Below are 15,903 nucleotides of genomic sequence, written 5' to 3'. Positions count from 1 at the left end.
TTTTATTAGACTATATCATTACTTGTTAGTTACTCATATTGACTTGACTATACTGGGATGAAGAAAGAGAGGGTGTTTCTCATATTAACTAGACTTCATTAAAATGAGTATATTGATTTGACATAAGTAAAGTATAAGGTTAAGAAATTTTGGGATATTTTTTCAATAAAAAGAAAACTAAATTTTTTTGGGACTTAAATATTTTTATTAGACTTGTGAGGAACCCATATTAACTTGACTTTATTGAAATGAATGTATTGACTTGACATAAGTAGAGGAAAATAAATTCATTACCTTGACATAAATGGAGTGTAGGGGGTAAGAAAAGCAAAGTGAAAATTGCATTTTTCTCCAACTTTCATGTTTTTATTAGACTATAAGGATAAGAAATTTGGGGATGATTTGTTCAACTAAATGAAAATTAGATTTTTTTGGTACTTTAATATTTTTATTAGCCTTTATCAATGCTTGTGAGAGGCTCAAGCAATTTGATCCCTCTAGGAGCTTAGTAGATCCGGAGTTAAGATGAATCTAAGTTGATTTAATTTTCCACTTTAAGTGAGCTATATTCCACATGAATGTCATGAGTAAATGCCATGGGTTGTCATAAACCTAAAGTTCAAAAACCACTGGTAACTTGACCAAGTCAAGTCTACCTTAACTACTCAACAAAAATTAAGAAATGAAATTAATAAAATAATGTAGAATTTTTATTATTATTATTTTATTTTGAAGTTATTTTTATTTTAACATAAGGTTATTTTTATTTTTATTTTTATTTTATTTTATTTTATTTTGACCAAATCAAAATGTTTATGGGACATTACATTACAACATCTCTACCATAATGGGCTACTCATTTATTTTTTTATATTTACTATAAAAATCAATATTAGAGATTTCATTTCTACTAAATTATTATTGTTAATTTTTAAATATTAAACTTAGTTAACTTATATTAAAGATCAAATATTACATATTTAATGATTACACCAATTCAAGGAGGAATCAAATCTATGGAGATACAAACCTCTTTTAAAATGAAAAGGGATTTGATCTCTCTCAGCACTTGGTAAATCTAGATTTAAGATGGATCTAGCTACAAACATCTTTTAAAATGAAAAAATATTTGGTAAATCCGAAATTAAGATGGATCTAGATTGGCCTTCATTAATAATTATCTATATAACTATTAATTTTATATTTTATTTTTATATAATTGCACCTAATCAATTTTTTATGGATAATTATAATTATTAATTATTTTCTTTTCTTTTCTTTTTAAAACTTAAGGTTTACAAGATATTACATTATAACATCTCTATCATTATGGGTTGGGGAGCATCTCTCATCACAAAAAAAAATATTTATTTGATATTTATTTTTAGTTAAAAATTAAAAACTTTAAAGCTAGACAAAAGTGGAAATTTATTTTTTTTATTGTAAATTTCTTCAACAAAATAAAAATTACAAAAGACTATATCAACGCGAGTGAGTTATTGATTTGAACTTTATTAAGATGGAGAAAAGGAAGGAGTTGCTTGAATTAACATGAATTTATTAAAATGTGTGGATTGAATTAACATAAGTGGGGGAAATACATTTATCTATTTGATATAAATATATATATATATATGGATAAGAAATTTGGAAGAAATTTCTTCAATAAAGAAAAAATTGAATTTTTATGGGACTGAAATATTTTCGTTAGATTTTATCAATTCTCCTGAGGGGTCCATATTAACTTGAATTTATTAAAATGAGTGTATTGAGCAGACATAAGTGGAGCATAGGGGCCAATAAATTTCGGGGAAATTTCTTTAGCAAAGTGAAAATTGCAATTTTTCCTCTAATTAACGTGCCATCACCAAAGTTAATGCCAAATGCAATCCTTCTACTTCTATTTCGAGAGCGAGAGGTGTTGTTCGTGTTTCTACGTGGTAAAAATTTATTAGAAGAAGGAGAGGAAAATCCAAAGATTTCACTGGCCAGATTTACCTAGCCAAACTTATAATAGGAACACCTTCCGTGTAAATATAAAATAATTTAATTTTAATAAAACAAGTTTAAAAAAATGTATTTGAAATTTTAGGAAAAGACAACTCATACCATAATAATAAGACATGTACTAATATATTGAGGCCTCTGACAGGTCCTTGTGATCTATTTTAGGAATCTGTAAACTCCAAAAAAGCATGTATTTGAAATTTTGGGAAAAGAAAACTCATACAATAATAATAAGACATACAATATTACATTGAGCTATTTGGACAAAGCCTTGTGACCTATTTTGGGAATCGGTAAACTCCATAAAATGGCTTTCCTGTGTTGGAGGACATGCCCATTACCCAACATCTTGCTTTGTCCCAAATGATGAACATAGCAACAACTCCACCAAATCCGATCCCAAATCCCAATGACAATGCTAACAAGGACATTTTTTCATTGGCATAGCTCAACAATCCCCTTTTAGCATTACTATTATTGCTATTGCCTCCAACAATTGTTCTCTTTGGCTTATCATTTTGGTTGCATGTTGGTAGAGGAAGCCCACATAAGCATTCATTCTTGTCAAAATGTGTTACATTGAAAGTGGAAAATTGTGTCCCTGTTGGAATTGGGCCACAAAGGTTGTTATATGAAACATCAAAAGAAGCCAACATTGATAACTTAGAGAGCACTTCAGGAATAAGTCCACTCAAATTATTTTTTGACAAGTCCAATTGCTCCAAAGAAGGTATCTCGCTGAGAGATGCAGGAATTTGTCCTTCCAATTGATTTCCTGATAAATTTAGTAGGCGTAAGCTACTCATGTTTCCTATATTTGTAGGGATTTGCCCTGTAAGATTATTACAAGACAAATCAAATATAGTGTTTTTAGGCAATAGATATGACACATTATACTCAATTCCTTTGATGTCAATAATAAATTCTTCATCAAATTCATTATTATTTGACACATTTGCAAAGCCAGTGAGCCTCTCAAGATGCGTTGGTATCCTTCCACTGAATTTGTTGTTGGATAAATCCAACACATGCAACTTGGTAAGATTTGTGATGTGTTGAGGAATACAACCATGCAAATTATTATAACCCATGATTAAAACTTCCAAGTACTGAAAAGATGTGAAGTATTGAGGAAGCTCCCCTGTCAATCCATTTTTCCTTAAATCCAAGAGCGAAAGTCGTGTCCAATTGGCCAAAGATGCAGGCAATGTCCCACTGAAGTTATTAGAGTGAGCAGAGAATATTGTCATACTAGTACAATTGCCAATGCCATTAGGAATGGGTCCCTCCAAGTTGTTATCTGATAAATCTAATGTGTCTAATGAAATCAAACCATTAATACTCTCAGGTATACTCCCTGAGATACTGTTATTATATATGGTTAGTGCATAGAGAGAGCTTAAATGGCCTATGCTATATGGGATATGTCCAGTTAACTTGTTTGAATGCAACTTTAATAATTCCAAGAAATGAAATTTTCCTATGGCTTTGGGAATTGTCCCTATCAAATCGTTGTTTGAGAGATCAAGAGATCGAAGGTTCTTTAATTTAGTAATGGCTTTAGGGATGCTACCATTGAGTATATTATGACTAAGATCTAGTTCAATCAATTGACTCAAATTGCTAAGAGTTATCGGAATGTCACCAATAAGCATGTTTGAAGAAAGATCTAGCATTTCTAACTTAGTCAAATTGAAAATAGCTTCAGGTATATTGTTAGCGAGTCTATTGAAAGAGAAATCTAAAGAGGTCAACTTGGTCAACTTGGCAATGCATTCAGGGATGTCAATGAGATCATTGCGTGAGAGATCTAAAGAGGTCAATTTGGTCAATTTGGCAATTTCTATAGGGATGTAAGTGAGTCCACTTCCGTAAAGTGATAAGTCGGTCAGCGTGGTCAAGTTGCCAATGGCTTGAGGTAGGCTTGTTGTGAGGTTAAGACTAAGATATAGAGCGGAGAGGGGAAGCCTGAATATTCCGGGAGGAATAGAACCATAGATATTCAAGCCAGAAATGTATAGTTGTGTAAGTTGTGTCAAATTACCTAACTGAGGTGGTACTCTGCCTGAAAATTCATTGCCAATCAGATTCAACTGCTCTAGCTTCTGCAGCAGGCCTAGGTCGGCTGGAATAGAACCATTGAGTGCATTGTCACTGACGTCTAGTACTCGCAACGCTTTAAGCTGCCCCAACTCAACTGGAATAAAACCCTTGATCTGATTGGAGCCGAGGTTAAGTACTTGCAACGATTTAAGCTGCCCCAACTCAACTGGAATAAAACCCTCAATCTGATTATCGCTGAGATCAAGAACTCGCAACACTTTAAGCTGGCCCAACTCAACTGGAATAAAACCCCCAATTCCAATCCCTGTGAGATCAAGAACTCGCAACGCTTTAAGCTGGCCCAACTCAACTGGAATAAAACCCCCAATCACAATCCCGCTGAGATCAAGAACTCGCAGCGCTTTAAGCTGGAAAATCTCACGTGGAATTCCTCCTTCCAGAGGGTTTCCAGAAAGACTGAGGGCCCGTAGTTTGTGCAGCAGGCCCAATTCGACTGGAATCGACCCGTTGAGCACATTCCAGCCGAGGTCAAGTACTTGCAAAGATTTAAGGTGACCAATCTCAGGAGGAATTCTTCCGGATAAATCCTGACCAGAAACGTTTAACGTGTGCAGTAAAGACAGATTGCAGAGAGACACAAAAAGGGTACCTGAGAACCAGTGGGTACCAGTGGGCAATGCAAACCAAGAGAGGTCAATGTGGACGACTCTGCGAGTTTTGCGCCGACAGCGAATGCCATACCAAGAGCACATGTTCTGCGAGTTGTGTGGCGTCCAGTTGGAGAGCACACCTGATGGATCCGCTGTGATGGAGTTTCGGAAGGACAAGAGAGCATGGAGGTCCCTTTTCTCGTGGGCGTCCATTGATGATGACTCAACCATTCGTTCAGACTCAGAGTGACGTTGGAGGCCAGTAAATCCACGGGGCATGTGGGAGCCCCTTCCCTGAGCATGAAAGTGGGAATACAAAGACTGATGATGATTCCACGGTGGGTGATTGATAGACGTTGCTGCAGGCATATAGGCAACAGCGATGCAGAGAAGCAGTAATTTGAGAACCTCCATATTTTCCTTTCCAATTACGGAGCCTTTCAGAACCTCGGATTACAGAAATTCAGAACCTCGAATTACAGAGCGCGAGTACTTGCGTGTGCTTCTGCCTATCTACGCACCACCTATATATATATAAAAGAAAGTCGTGTTGGAGACGCGCAGCGATTGTTTTTGGCGAGGAATTGGTCGGTGGGGCACACAGACGAAAGGAAAGCGTTGGGAAATCATTGAGACGGAGCACCTTCCGCGTTATCCCTTTGGTGGGGGGCCGTATTTCACGGGGAAAGAAAAATTTAAAAAAAAAAACCTCTTTTATCGGTGTGTTTCTACCGGTTAAACCTTTAAAACTTCTATAATATATCATGATAAAATTTCTTGTAATGTGAAACTTTAATTTTTTATTATATCGGAGTTTGCAAATTCCGGTTAAACCTTTAAAACTTCTATAATATATCATGATAAAATTTCTTGTAATGTGAAACTTTAATTTTTTATTATATCGGAGTTTGCAAATTCGTTTTTATTATATTATAGTATATTTATTTATTCGTCTAATAAATGATTGTAATAAATGATTGAGTTGGATTTTGAAATAAATATAAAATATTATGTAAGGTTAGAAATCGTTAGTGTATTAGATACGAGCAAATGAAAAAAATACTATATAAAGCAATCTTCCCTTTACTAACTATTTATAAACTATATAATTAAAAAACTATGACTCATTTGTTGACTCATATCATATATTAATTAATTAAAATTTATCATTTTAGTTATATTTAAAAAAAATATTTATATTTTAAATTTTATTTTAAAATATCATTTATAAATTTAAAAAATAAAATATTATCTATTTTATTTTTGATCTCATATATCATTTAATTAAAAAATATTTTAAAATGATGATAATTGTGTTTCTAATTTATTTATATATATATATATATTTGGTATTGTTTAATTATTATATATTTTTAAGTTTTTGGTTGAAATTTTATTAAATAATTTTTGGTTAAGTTGTTTTTTTTATTGTTATTTAAAATGTGTTTTTGACTATATATTTATGGATTCAAGTACCCTAAAATTTTTTAGAGATACTTACATTGTGTAGAATTTATAACTCAAATTTATAATTTGAACAAGAAAATATGCCTAAAACACTATAAACTATATAGCTTCTAACACTACAACTTTTTATTTTATTTTAATATTTTACACTACCTTTAAACTTTCACTAAGGAATTTCAACATAAAGTTTTGTCATTAAATTTTATTTCTTATTTTTATATATTAATGTAAAAGAAAAATATTCTATTTATATATTAAATATAATCTAAAAATATATCATTTTTCATAAAATTTAATTGAATTTAATACTTCAATAATAATAATAATAGCAGTGTCATTCAATTCCCGAGCACTGTCACGGTGATATATTGGACATGATGGAGATGTAGTCTTACCTGGTTTACAAAAAAAAAATCTACATTACAGATCCAAGAGTTTTGCATTAGTTTGAATAGAAATTTAAATTTTCACTTTCCAAATACAATGTAGAGCTTTAAGTTTTTAAATTTTAATTAAAAATAAATAATTTTAACATGAATATTTCTTTAATTGAACTTGATGTTCCATCTTAATTTTGCTCCTTTTCCTAGGCCATTCCACTTGATGATATTATTTGCTCCATCAAATCCATTTCTTATAGCCTTCCCTCCCATGTAACAAAAAACTTTTGGCTAAGAATGTGGTCACTCTCTGGAGTTCCAATCTCCCTAAGCCTAACCTTTCCAGAGATGAATATAATGCCCTTCCTTAATTTTTCTTTTTACTCAAATCCAACCCCATATTCTCAATTTTAAAGCTGATAAAATCAATGTGTTTATTGTTATGAACTCATCTTATTAAAGGACAATTCAATAATTGCAATACACAGTTATGCGGAAGTTTACATCAACAATAAAAATAGATATTTTTTTAATAAGTAAACAGAGATTTCAAATTAAACAATTTTATATTTTATTTTTAATATGTGTGTGTGGTAAGCTTAGCAAGACTACATCTTTATTATGTCCAATGTATCACCATGATGGAGGTAGGAAGTAATATTTCATCTTTAATATAAGTTAAGTGAGATTAATATTTAAAAAGTAATAACAATAATTTTGTTGAAAATCCACAAGTATCTTTTTATCTCAGCCACATACTCATTCAAAATCCACAACACAGTAGATGGCAACACTTTTTTCTGGAAACAAAAATAGTAAGTATTAAGCAACTCAAACAAACGAATGTTGAAAATGGCAAAAAGAAATGCTATAAATAGACATGCTAAAAATAGCATTGCTATAAATAGCATTTCAGGATATACTCCAACTCTGTTGGAAATAGCAAAAAATAGAAATGCTAAAAATAACATTGGTATAAATAGCATTTCGGGATAGATTCCAATTTTAATTAGTCCTTGAATTAAAATTGAGAATTAAAATTCTAATTTGGTCTCAGCAGCTGTTTCAAAAATAATTAATTAATTCATCTTGTGTTAATTAGTTGGAGAAAATCAAACATGAAGTCTATGCGAAGACATCCAACAGTTATCCCTTAATTCATCTTGTGTTAATTAGTTGGAGAAAATCAAACATGAAGTTTATGCGAAGACATGCAACAGTTATCCCTTTGATTGAGAAAGTTATCCCTTAATTAAGGAGATAAGGATGAGTTGTATTTGAGTTGTAATTAGTTAGTTCAGTTTACTGAGCTAAGTCCAATTAGATTAGTTCCAAACAGTTGGAGGAACTAATTGTGAGTTCAGTCAGTTAATGCATGCATGCATGCAACTAGTGTTCTCCAGATAACTGAATATTCTCTCATAAATAACTCATGCATGTCTATTCAGAGAAAGACCCAGTTGAGATTAAAGGAAGGGATAATGTACTATTAGTTGGAGGAATTTTCCTACATAGGAAACTCATCCATGCAGAAGGAATTAACTCCTTTAGGATTGCGCAGTTATTTCAGAGGTCAATGCTGTGTGTGAGGTGAGAATCACACAAGTTGCATCTGGAGGACCCGGGAAACTGCGCAAGGAAATAGGAGGCTTGGAGGACTGAAGGAAGGCATATGTGTTGTATATTCTGTCTATGAGCAACAGTGAGGGATTGTACTGAGAGTTGGATAGCTTGAGAGCTAAATCATTGTGTAATCCTGAGATATTTCCACTTGTATGATAATACAGATAGCGGGGTTTTTAGTTGAGGCTTTCCCCAGAGTATTCTTCTGTTTTTCATGTGTGATTGATTCTACTGCTCTATTATATGTGTTCTATTTTATCTTGCTCAAAATCGGTTAAGCTTCCACAAGTTTGATTGTAGAAGTAGATTAAGTATTTTGCTTTAGTACATTGCATAATCAGTTTTAATCTACGATGAAATTTCTACATGGTATCGGAGCCAAGTTTATCGGAGTAGTGAACAGTATATGAGGAAGAGAATTTGAAGTAAAAAAAATAATAATTTGGGGCGCGAGTTTGTAGAGCAGATCTGAAAATTTTTGTCCAAAATTTTCAGAAACAAATAGCAGATCTGGATTCCTTGTGAAAAAATACCCAAATTCAAAAAATAAATCGGCTAAATTAGAGTTCGAATGAGGGAGATATCATTGATTTAAAATCAACTCTTTCTCCAGAAAATTTCGTGACGGTGGGAAAAGTGAAATAGATTGGTGTGCTGGCCAAGAACCTGTATGCTCTTGAGGTTCAAGATGCATGCAAAGCCTTGAGGAGCAAGGAAAATGTTAGAGACTTGGTGGTTGAGAGGGAGAGTAAATTACCTCTCAACATGCAACCACATAAGAAGTCTCAGACAATTGTGGAGGAGCCACAATTGGTGAAGCAGCTTTAGGAGGTTATGGAGCAGCCACAACTGGAGAAGCAGAGAGGAGACCAAGTGGAGGAATCCACTCATGTAGAGACCTCTAGTAGGGGGAAATTTCGAGCCAAGTGGGCAGAGGGATCACATGCATCCATACCTCTAGGTGTGAGGTGGGCCGATGTGAAGTGATAGTCCCAAGAAGGCTGAAATAGGGGTAGGATTCTTGAGGTACCCAGCCTCTCTGATTAGACCTTGCTATGGGAGCCTCGACGAGGAGTAGCAGGACTGGCTGAGTGGGTAGAGACGGATGCAGATGGAGCGACAGAGAGAGCTATAGTGCAGGAGTCCCAAGATATCATAGAGCTAGCAGGCTGCAGCAATGCGAGAGGCACAAGAGTGTTGCACTAGTGCAGGATGGCACAGAGAGATGTGAAACAATGTGAGATGTAGGGAGTTTTTTCAGGAGTGCAGAGGTTAGAGAGGGAGCACTTTTCAGTGATGTAGGAAGCTTCAGCATCAGAGGGTGTTTCTAGCCCAACAGGGAGGTCAGTTGGGAGATCAGTTACTTACTTCTCAGTAACTGAGTTGCAGTGCAGCAGTGAGTAGCACGATGTAACATGATGGGAGGAGGTACAATGCGGATGCAACGCTGGGAGATAGGAACGATGGCAACACGGATGCAAAAGGAGGAATGGGTGTGATTGATGCAGTCATAGATCAAAGTGACAGAGGCTAGAGCAGTCATATACTAAAGAGTACAGAGGTGCAGAGTTTTTAGTCAACAGAGGCAATAGCAGTCAGAGACTTTGATGATAGAGGCATCATTCTGATTCAGGTTGGATATTTTTTGTTTCTGGAGTTGCTGGAGCAACAACACTTGAGAGAAGTGTTGCATGCAGAACATTCCAAAGGTTCAGGATCGAGTTCGAGTTGAATGCATTTCTTGTTGAGAGGGAGTGTTGAAAATGGCAACAAGAAATGCTATAAATAGAAATGTTAAAAATAACATTTCTATAAATAGCATTTCAGGATATACTCTAACTCTGTTGGAAATAGCAAAAAATAGAAATGCTAAAAATAACAGTGCTATAAATAGCATTTCGGGATAGATTCCAATTTTAATTAGTCCTTGAACTAAAATTGAGAATTAAAATTCGAATTTGGTCTCAGTAGTTGTTTGAAAAATAATTAATTAATTCATCTTGTGTTAATTAGTTGGAGAAAATCAAACATGAAGTTTATGTGAAGACATGCAACAGTGATCCCTTTGATTGAGGAAGTTATCCCTTTGATTGAGGAAGTTATCCCTTAATTAAGGAGATAAGGACGAGTTGTATTTGAGTTGTAATTAGTTAGTTCAGTTTACTAAGCTAAGTCCAGTTAGATTAGTTCCAAACAATTGGAGGAACTAATTGTGAGTTCAGTCAGTTAATGCATGCATGCATGCAACTAGTGTTCTCCAGATAACTAAATATTCTCTTATAAATAACTCATGCATGTCTATTTAGAGAAAGACCCAGTTGAGATTAAAGGAAGGGATAGTGTACTATCAGTTGGAGGAATTTTCCTATATAGGAAACTCATCCATGCAAAAGGAATTAACTCCTTCAAGATTGCGCGGTTATTTTAGAGGTCAGTGTTGTGTGTGAGGTGAGAATCACACAGGTTGCAGTTGGAGGACCCAGGAGAAACTGCGCAAGGAAATAGGAGGCTTGGAGGACCGAAGGAAGGCATATGTGTTGTCTATTCTATCTATGAGCAGCCGTGAGGGATTGTATTGAGAGACAGATAGCTTGAGAGCTAAAGCTTTGTGTAAATCTGAGATATTTCCACTTGTATGATAATACAGATAGCGGGGTTTTTAGGTGAGGCTTTCCCCAAAGTATTCTTCTGTGTTTCATGTGTGATTGATTCTACTTCTCTATTATATGTGTTCTATTTAATCTTGCTCAAAATCGATTAAGCTTCCGCAAGTTTGATTGTAGAAGTAGATTAAGTATTTTGCTTTAGTACATTGCATAATCAGTTTTAATCTACGGTGAAATTTCTACAACGTAAACAAAAATAGTAAGCAAGGAAAACAAAATGAAAACAAAGAAGGTAAGTAAGGCGAAATCGAAAACAACAAGTAGTAAGAAGACTATGTGCATGTCACGGGGCGCGACTCGGCCTACTGGAAGTAATGCTTGAGATCTTGGTCATTGACGAGAAGGTTTTCAATCCTCCTGTCAAGTGATTGTAGGAAGTATGTGTGTGGGCCAAGCTTCTCATGGACTGTGTACGGACCAATCCACAAGGACTGAAACTTCGTATGCTTGCCTTCACCGACATCAAAATTAGCTTTCCCTGTAGACTTCTTATCGAACCATCTCTTGATACGGTTCTGGTGGAGTGAAACTTTTTCTTTTGCTTTCATCCTTTCTTCTTGAAGCTTGTGGAGTGTATCCATCCTACGCTAAACTAACTAAAAAGGCTTGCCTTGTGATTCTTGGGATAGTTGGAGTGCAGGAAAGTAGATATTAGGTGGAAGGATGGCTTCTTTACCATAGACAAAGAAGTACGGTAAGGTATTCATAGAAGGTTTGACTGTTACGTGGTCAACCCATATTTCATTCGTTAGAGCGGTATGCCAGTTGCACTACTAAGAGAAAACAATCTTTTTGATTATGCGGATGAGGTTTTTATTCATGGATTTATCTAGACCATTTCCTTGCGGGTAGTAGTTGGATGAGTGTTTCAGCACAATACCATTTTGTAATGCAAAATCATAAAGTTTTAAAGATGAAAAGTATGTTGCATTATCAAAAACAAGTGATATCGAGACGTCAAAGTGTGAGATGATGTTCTACTGGAGGAAGCTGGTGACCTCTTGGTCGTTCACTTGTTTGAGTGGAATTGCTTCTATCCACCGCGTGAAGTAATCAATTGCTATTAGAATGTAGCGTTGTTTTTTTTATGAGTGTGGGAAAATCTCCCCAATGATGTCTAGGCCCCATTGTTGGAACAGTTCAATCACTGTAACAAGGTGTAGTGGGGTTGCTGGCCTTTGTATTCTATCAGTGCATCGCTGATAGACCAGGCACTTGCGAGCATAAGCACGTGCATCCTTGAATAACGTGAGACAGTAGAAACCGGCTCGCATAACTTTTTGCGCGGTGGTGTTTCCCACAAAGTAACCCCTTGTGGGTCCATCATGCAGATCTTGTAATACCTTCTCTCATTCCTATGCCTCCAGGCACCTGAGCAAAACTCCATTGCTGTGATTTCGGTAAAGAACTCTGTGCACTGACTGATATGTTAACTCTTTGAGGAGAAATTCCCTATCATATTTAATGGAAAAGTGAGAGGGTACAGTGTCGTGATCAAGGTACTGGTGCACATCTTCATACCAAGAGGTTCTGTCTTCAGTTGGTGTTTCTCACCTTATGTCATACATCTCAACTTCCTTCTCCCAGCCGACGAGCTCTTCTTCACTCTTCGAGGCATGTACTGCTTTGGCTGCGAGTCTGTAGAGCCCATGTCCTTTGATTGTGTGAACCAACTTGATTTCAAGATCATACTCTTGCAAGCCTATCATCTAGTTTGCAGGTTGTTCACCCAGTTCTTGTTGTACAAGAAATGTGAGGACTCTTGGATGAGGGACACAGACTATGCAATGGTTCTTCAGCAAGTAGGGCCTGAAATGTTTCACCACCTTGTAAACTACATATTATTGCTTGTCATCGGCGAGGGAGTTGAGTTCTGGTCCCTACATGCTTACGCTCATGAAGGAGATGGGACATTCATTATTCATCTCGTCCTTTTGAGTGAGTACTGCAGTGAGCGAATTATTAGAGGCGAAGGTGTATAGTAGGAAATCCTTCTTGAAGTCTAGGTTGTAGAGTGCAGGCACTTCTGCAATAGCCTGCTTGATCTGAGCAAATGCATACTTTTCCGTCTTGCCCCAGTTGTAGACCACATCTTTCTTGATCATGTCCTGCATGGGCTTGACAGTCTTCACATAATCCGAGATGAACTTCTGGAGGAATTTTATCTTGCCCAAGAATGACTACATGGCTTTCTTGTTGGCTGGGTGAGGGAATTGAGTAATAGTCTTGACCCGGTCCAGATCCACCTTGATCTCACTTTTGGAAACAATGTGTCTGAGAATGTTCCCCTCAAACACCATGAATACGATCTTCTTGGGATTAAAGTAAATCCTGTATTTCTGGCATCGCTCAAAAAGTTTCTTCAGATGGCGTATGTGGTCCTCACATCTTCTTGAGAACACGGTCACATCATTGAGGTATACCACTACGCTTTGTTTGATGAGTCTGCGAAAAGTGATGTCCATGGCACACTAAAAGGTTGCACTTGCATTTACAAGCCCAAACGACATTCATCTGTAAGCAAACGTACCCCACTTGGTACGGAAGGTAGTCTTTAGTATGTCAGGTTCCACTACTAGAACCTGATTATATCCTGAAAAACCGTCAAATAGGGAAAACATCTGTGGCCCATATACTGTTTGTAGAATGTGGTCCATAGACAGCACGGGGTAGTTGCCTTTGTCCGAGGCGCGGTTCACTTTTCGGAAATCAACACACAAGCAGATTTCCATGGACTTCTTGCGTACAGGAACAAGGTTTGAAACCCACGTGAAATGACGAACGTTGTATATTATCCGTGCATCCAACAGCTTGGTAATCTCTTTCTGTATGAGGGGTTCAAGTGATGGGTGTACTTTCCTCAGCTTCTGCTGATATGGTTTAATCCCTTCCTTTATCGGAATGATGTGTTGGATTATCTGTGTGCCATAAGTTTTTAGATCATCTTATGTCCACGAGAACACATCTTAGTACTGTTTGAATAGGCGGACAAAGGTTTGCCGCCCTTGTTGTGTATAACATGTGCCGAGATTGACGAACTTCGGATCTTGTTCTGTTCCCAAGTTGATCAATTCATGCGTCATGGTGGAGCTATGGCTTTTGTTGTTCCTCGGCCCTTGAAAACGTTCTTGCAAGTCATAGAGATTTTCCAAAGATGCTACACCCTTTGTGATAAGGTGGCCTTTCCTGTTACCAGCTTCTGCTTGCAGAGAGTGCTCATGCTCGTCATCATCTATCGCTGCATCTTTGAAGACGGAAACATTGGCCATGAAATGTAGTATCTGTTGATCATCATCAAACACACGTAAATTAGTTATGTCATCTGGGATGGATGGTTTATACAAAATTTCAATAGTAAATCTATCCCTAATCGGTGACATTCTTGAAGTTGCGTTTTGTCAGAGCATTGGCAGCTGCATTATGCATATGTAGTACATCAATGATGTTAAATTCTTGGAAGTTAGAGATCAGTCGCCATACCTCTTGCTGGTAACTTTTGAGATGCGGTGACAAACACCGAATGGTGTTATGTACCTGTCGTAGCACTATCTCTGGATCACCTACCACTTTAAGCGCCACCAAGCTGAGGCTGATAGCTTTATGCAAGCCCAACACGAGTGCTTCATACTCAAAAACGTTGTTGATGCACTCAAACTCCAAGCGACTTGAAACCAGATGGTTCGTATTATATGGGTCAATCAAGACACTTCTGGCTCCTAGCCATCCTGTTTCTTTGTTCCGTCAAAGTACATGGCCCACAACTTGTCTGTACACGAACCGTTTGACGTGCTTTTATTACTGATACTACTACTATTGGCACAATGTACTGTACATGTTTCATTACCATCAGTTGGGCAAGGAAGGAGTCCCAACTGCATGTCTGGTGGGGTTGGAGCTGGCCGTGCAGGATAACACCCTAACATTGTTTCCAGGAGGTAGTTGCCAAACATGAGTTCTACGAAGGCCAACGGTTCGTTCTCGCCATTGAGGGGAGTGGCATTGTGCCTCATATACCTCTCGGATACCACCCGAATTTGATTATTTTTGCCCTTGTACAGAAGCCACATGTGCGACCACTTTGTAGCAAAATATCTGTTCAGGTTGCTGGACTAGTCTCTGTTGAGTAGTAGACCGTATGCTTCTAATACGTCCACAACAACTATGTTGATGCATTAGTGGACTCGACTTTCATGAGATAGTCGGATGATCACATCTCAGAGTTCACCAATGGCTGGTACAGATGTATTATCTCTATTATGTACTTTTTTTATTCCCCTTTACAACTGCCTATCTCCTGCTATTTCTCTTCAATTCTAGTTCACTATTGGTCCTCTTCCACTTCTTTATTTTCTAGGCAATTCATGAACTAGGTCTCACAAAGTTCAATCAACTAACAATTACGTCATCCAAAAATGCATATTTTTATAGACATAACTCGTTGACTGTTTGTATTTCAATGCAGGTATTTGAAGCGGTTTTGTTCGTCTTTCCATCTTCACATAATCCATTCATTTCAAATCCTTATCAGTGTTGTTGTCTTTTACTCAAAATTGAATCGACATTTGAAGTGGAAATAAAAAAATTATCAAATGATGTGTAACTACCAGATTACTTGCCAATACTTTGCCTTCATCATTGGCTAGTCAAGGTGTTTTCACTCCTATATGTGAGCATAATGACTCACTTTGTCCAGCACTCCAATATAAACATATTCTTTTCACCTCAGTTTTAGTCTGAAAAGGGAGGTTTGGGTTGCTCTCAATTTGGGTCAGACCTTTTCCACATACTTTCTCTTGGTACAAATTCAAATCTGAAACATGCTACAAGATTTTCTTTTAAATATTGATATAGCTATATAGGATTTCAAATCATTGAATGTAGTTCTCTGCTTAAGCCTTTGAGCTTGCCCTGCTGAACTAGCTTTACTTCAAGGTCACTCCCTATGCATGATTTAAGAGATATATCACTCCATTGCAGAGAACAACACCTACTACAAGTGTTGGTATTTATGACAACATGTATCATGGACCTTTGTTTCGTTGTAGA

General features: G+C 36.4%; 1 protein-coding gene across 1 annotated transcript; it reads right to left on the bottom strand.

The window, feature by feature from the left end:
• Window positions 1–2,285: 2,285 nt before the first annotated feature.
• Window positions 2,286–5,192, bottom strand: LOC149203567 (uncharacterized). Its single transcript, XM_089401921.1, has one exon. The coding sequence runs from the start codon at window positions 5,133–5,135 to the stop codon at window positions 2,286–2,288; it is 2,850 nt and encodes a 949-aa protein (XP_089258047.1). The 5' UTR covers window positions 5,136–5,192.
• Between the last annotated feature and the right edge of the window lie 10,711 nt (window positions 5,193–15,903).

Source organism: Pinus tabuliformis, chromosome 2_1 (genome assembly GCF_031772625.1).
Source record: "Pinus tabuliformis cultivar Carrire ecotype Pingquan chromosome 2_1, CPIR1, whole genome shotgun sequence".
Classification (NCBI taxonomy): Eukaryota; Viridiplantae; Streptophyta; class Pinopsida; order Pinales; family Pinaceae; genus Pinus; species Pinus tabuliformis.
Note: the sequence above shows the minus strand (reverse complement) of the source record. Positions and strands in the feature narration are given on the sequence as shown.

Coding starts and splice junctions, on each gene's coding strand:
- LOC149203567 (XM_089401921.1), bottom strand. CDS start 5,135: ATGGAGGTTCTCAAATTACTGCTTCTCTGCATCGCTGTTGCCTATATG.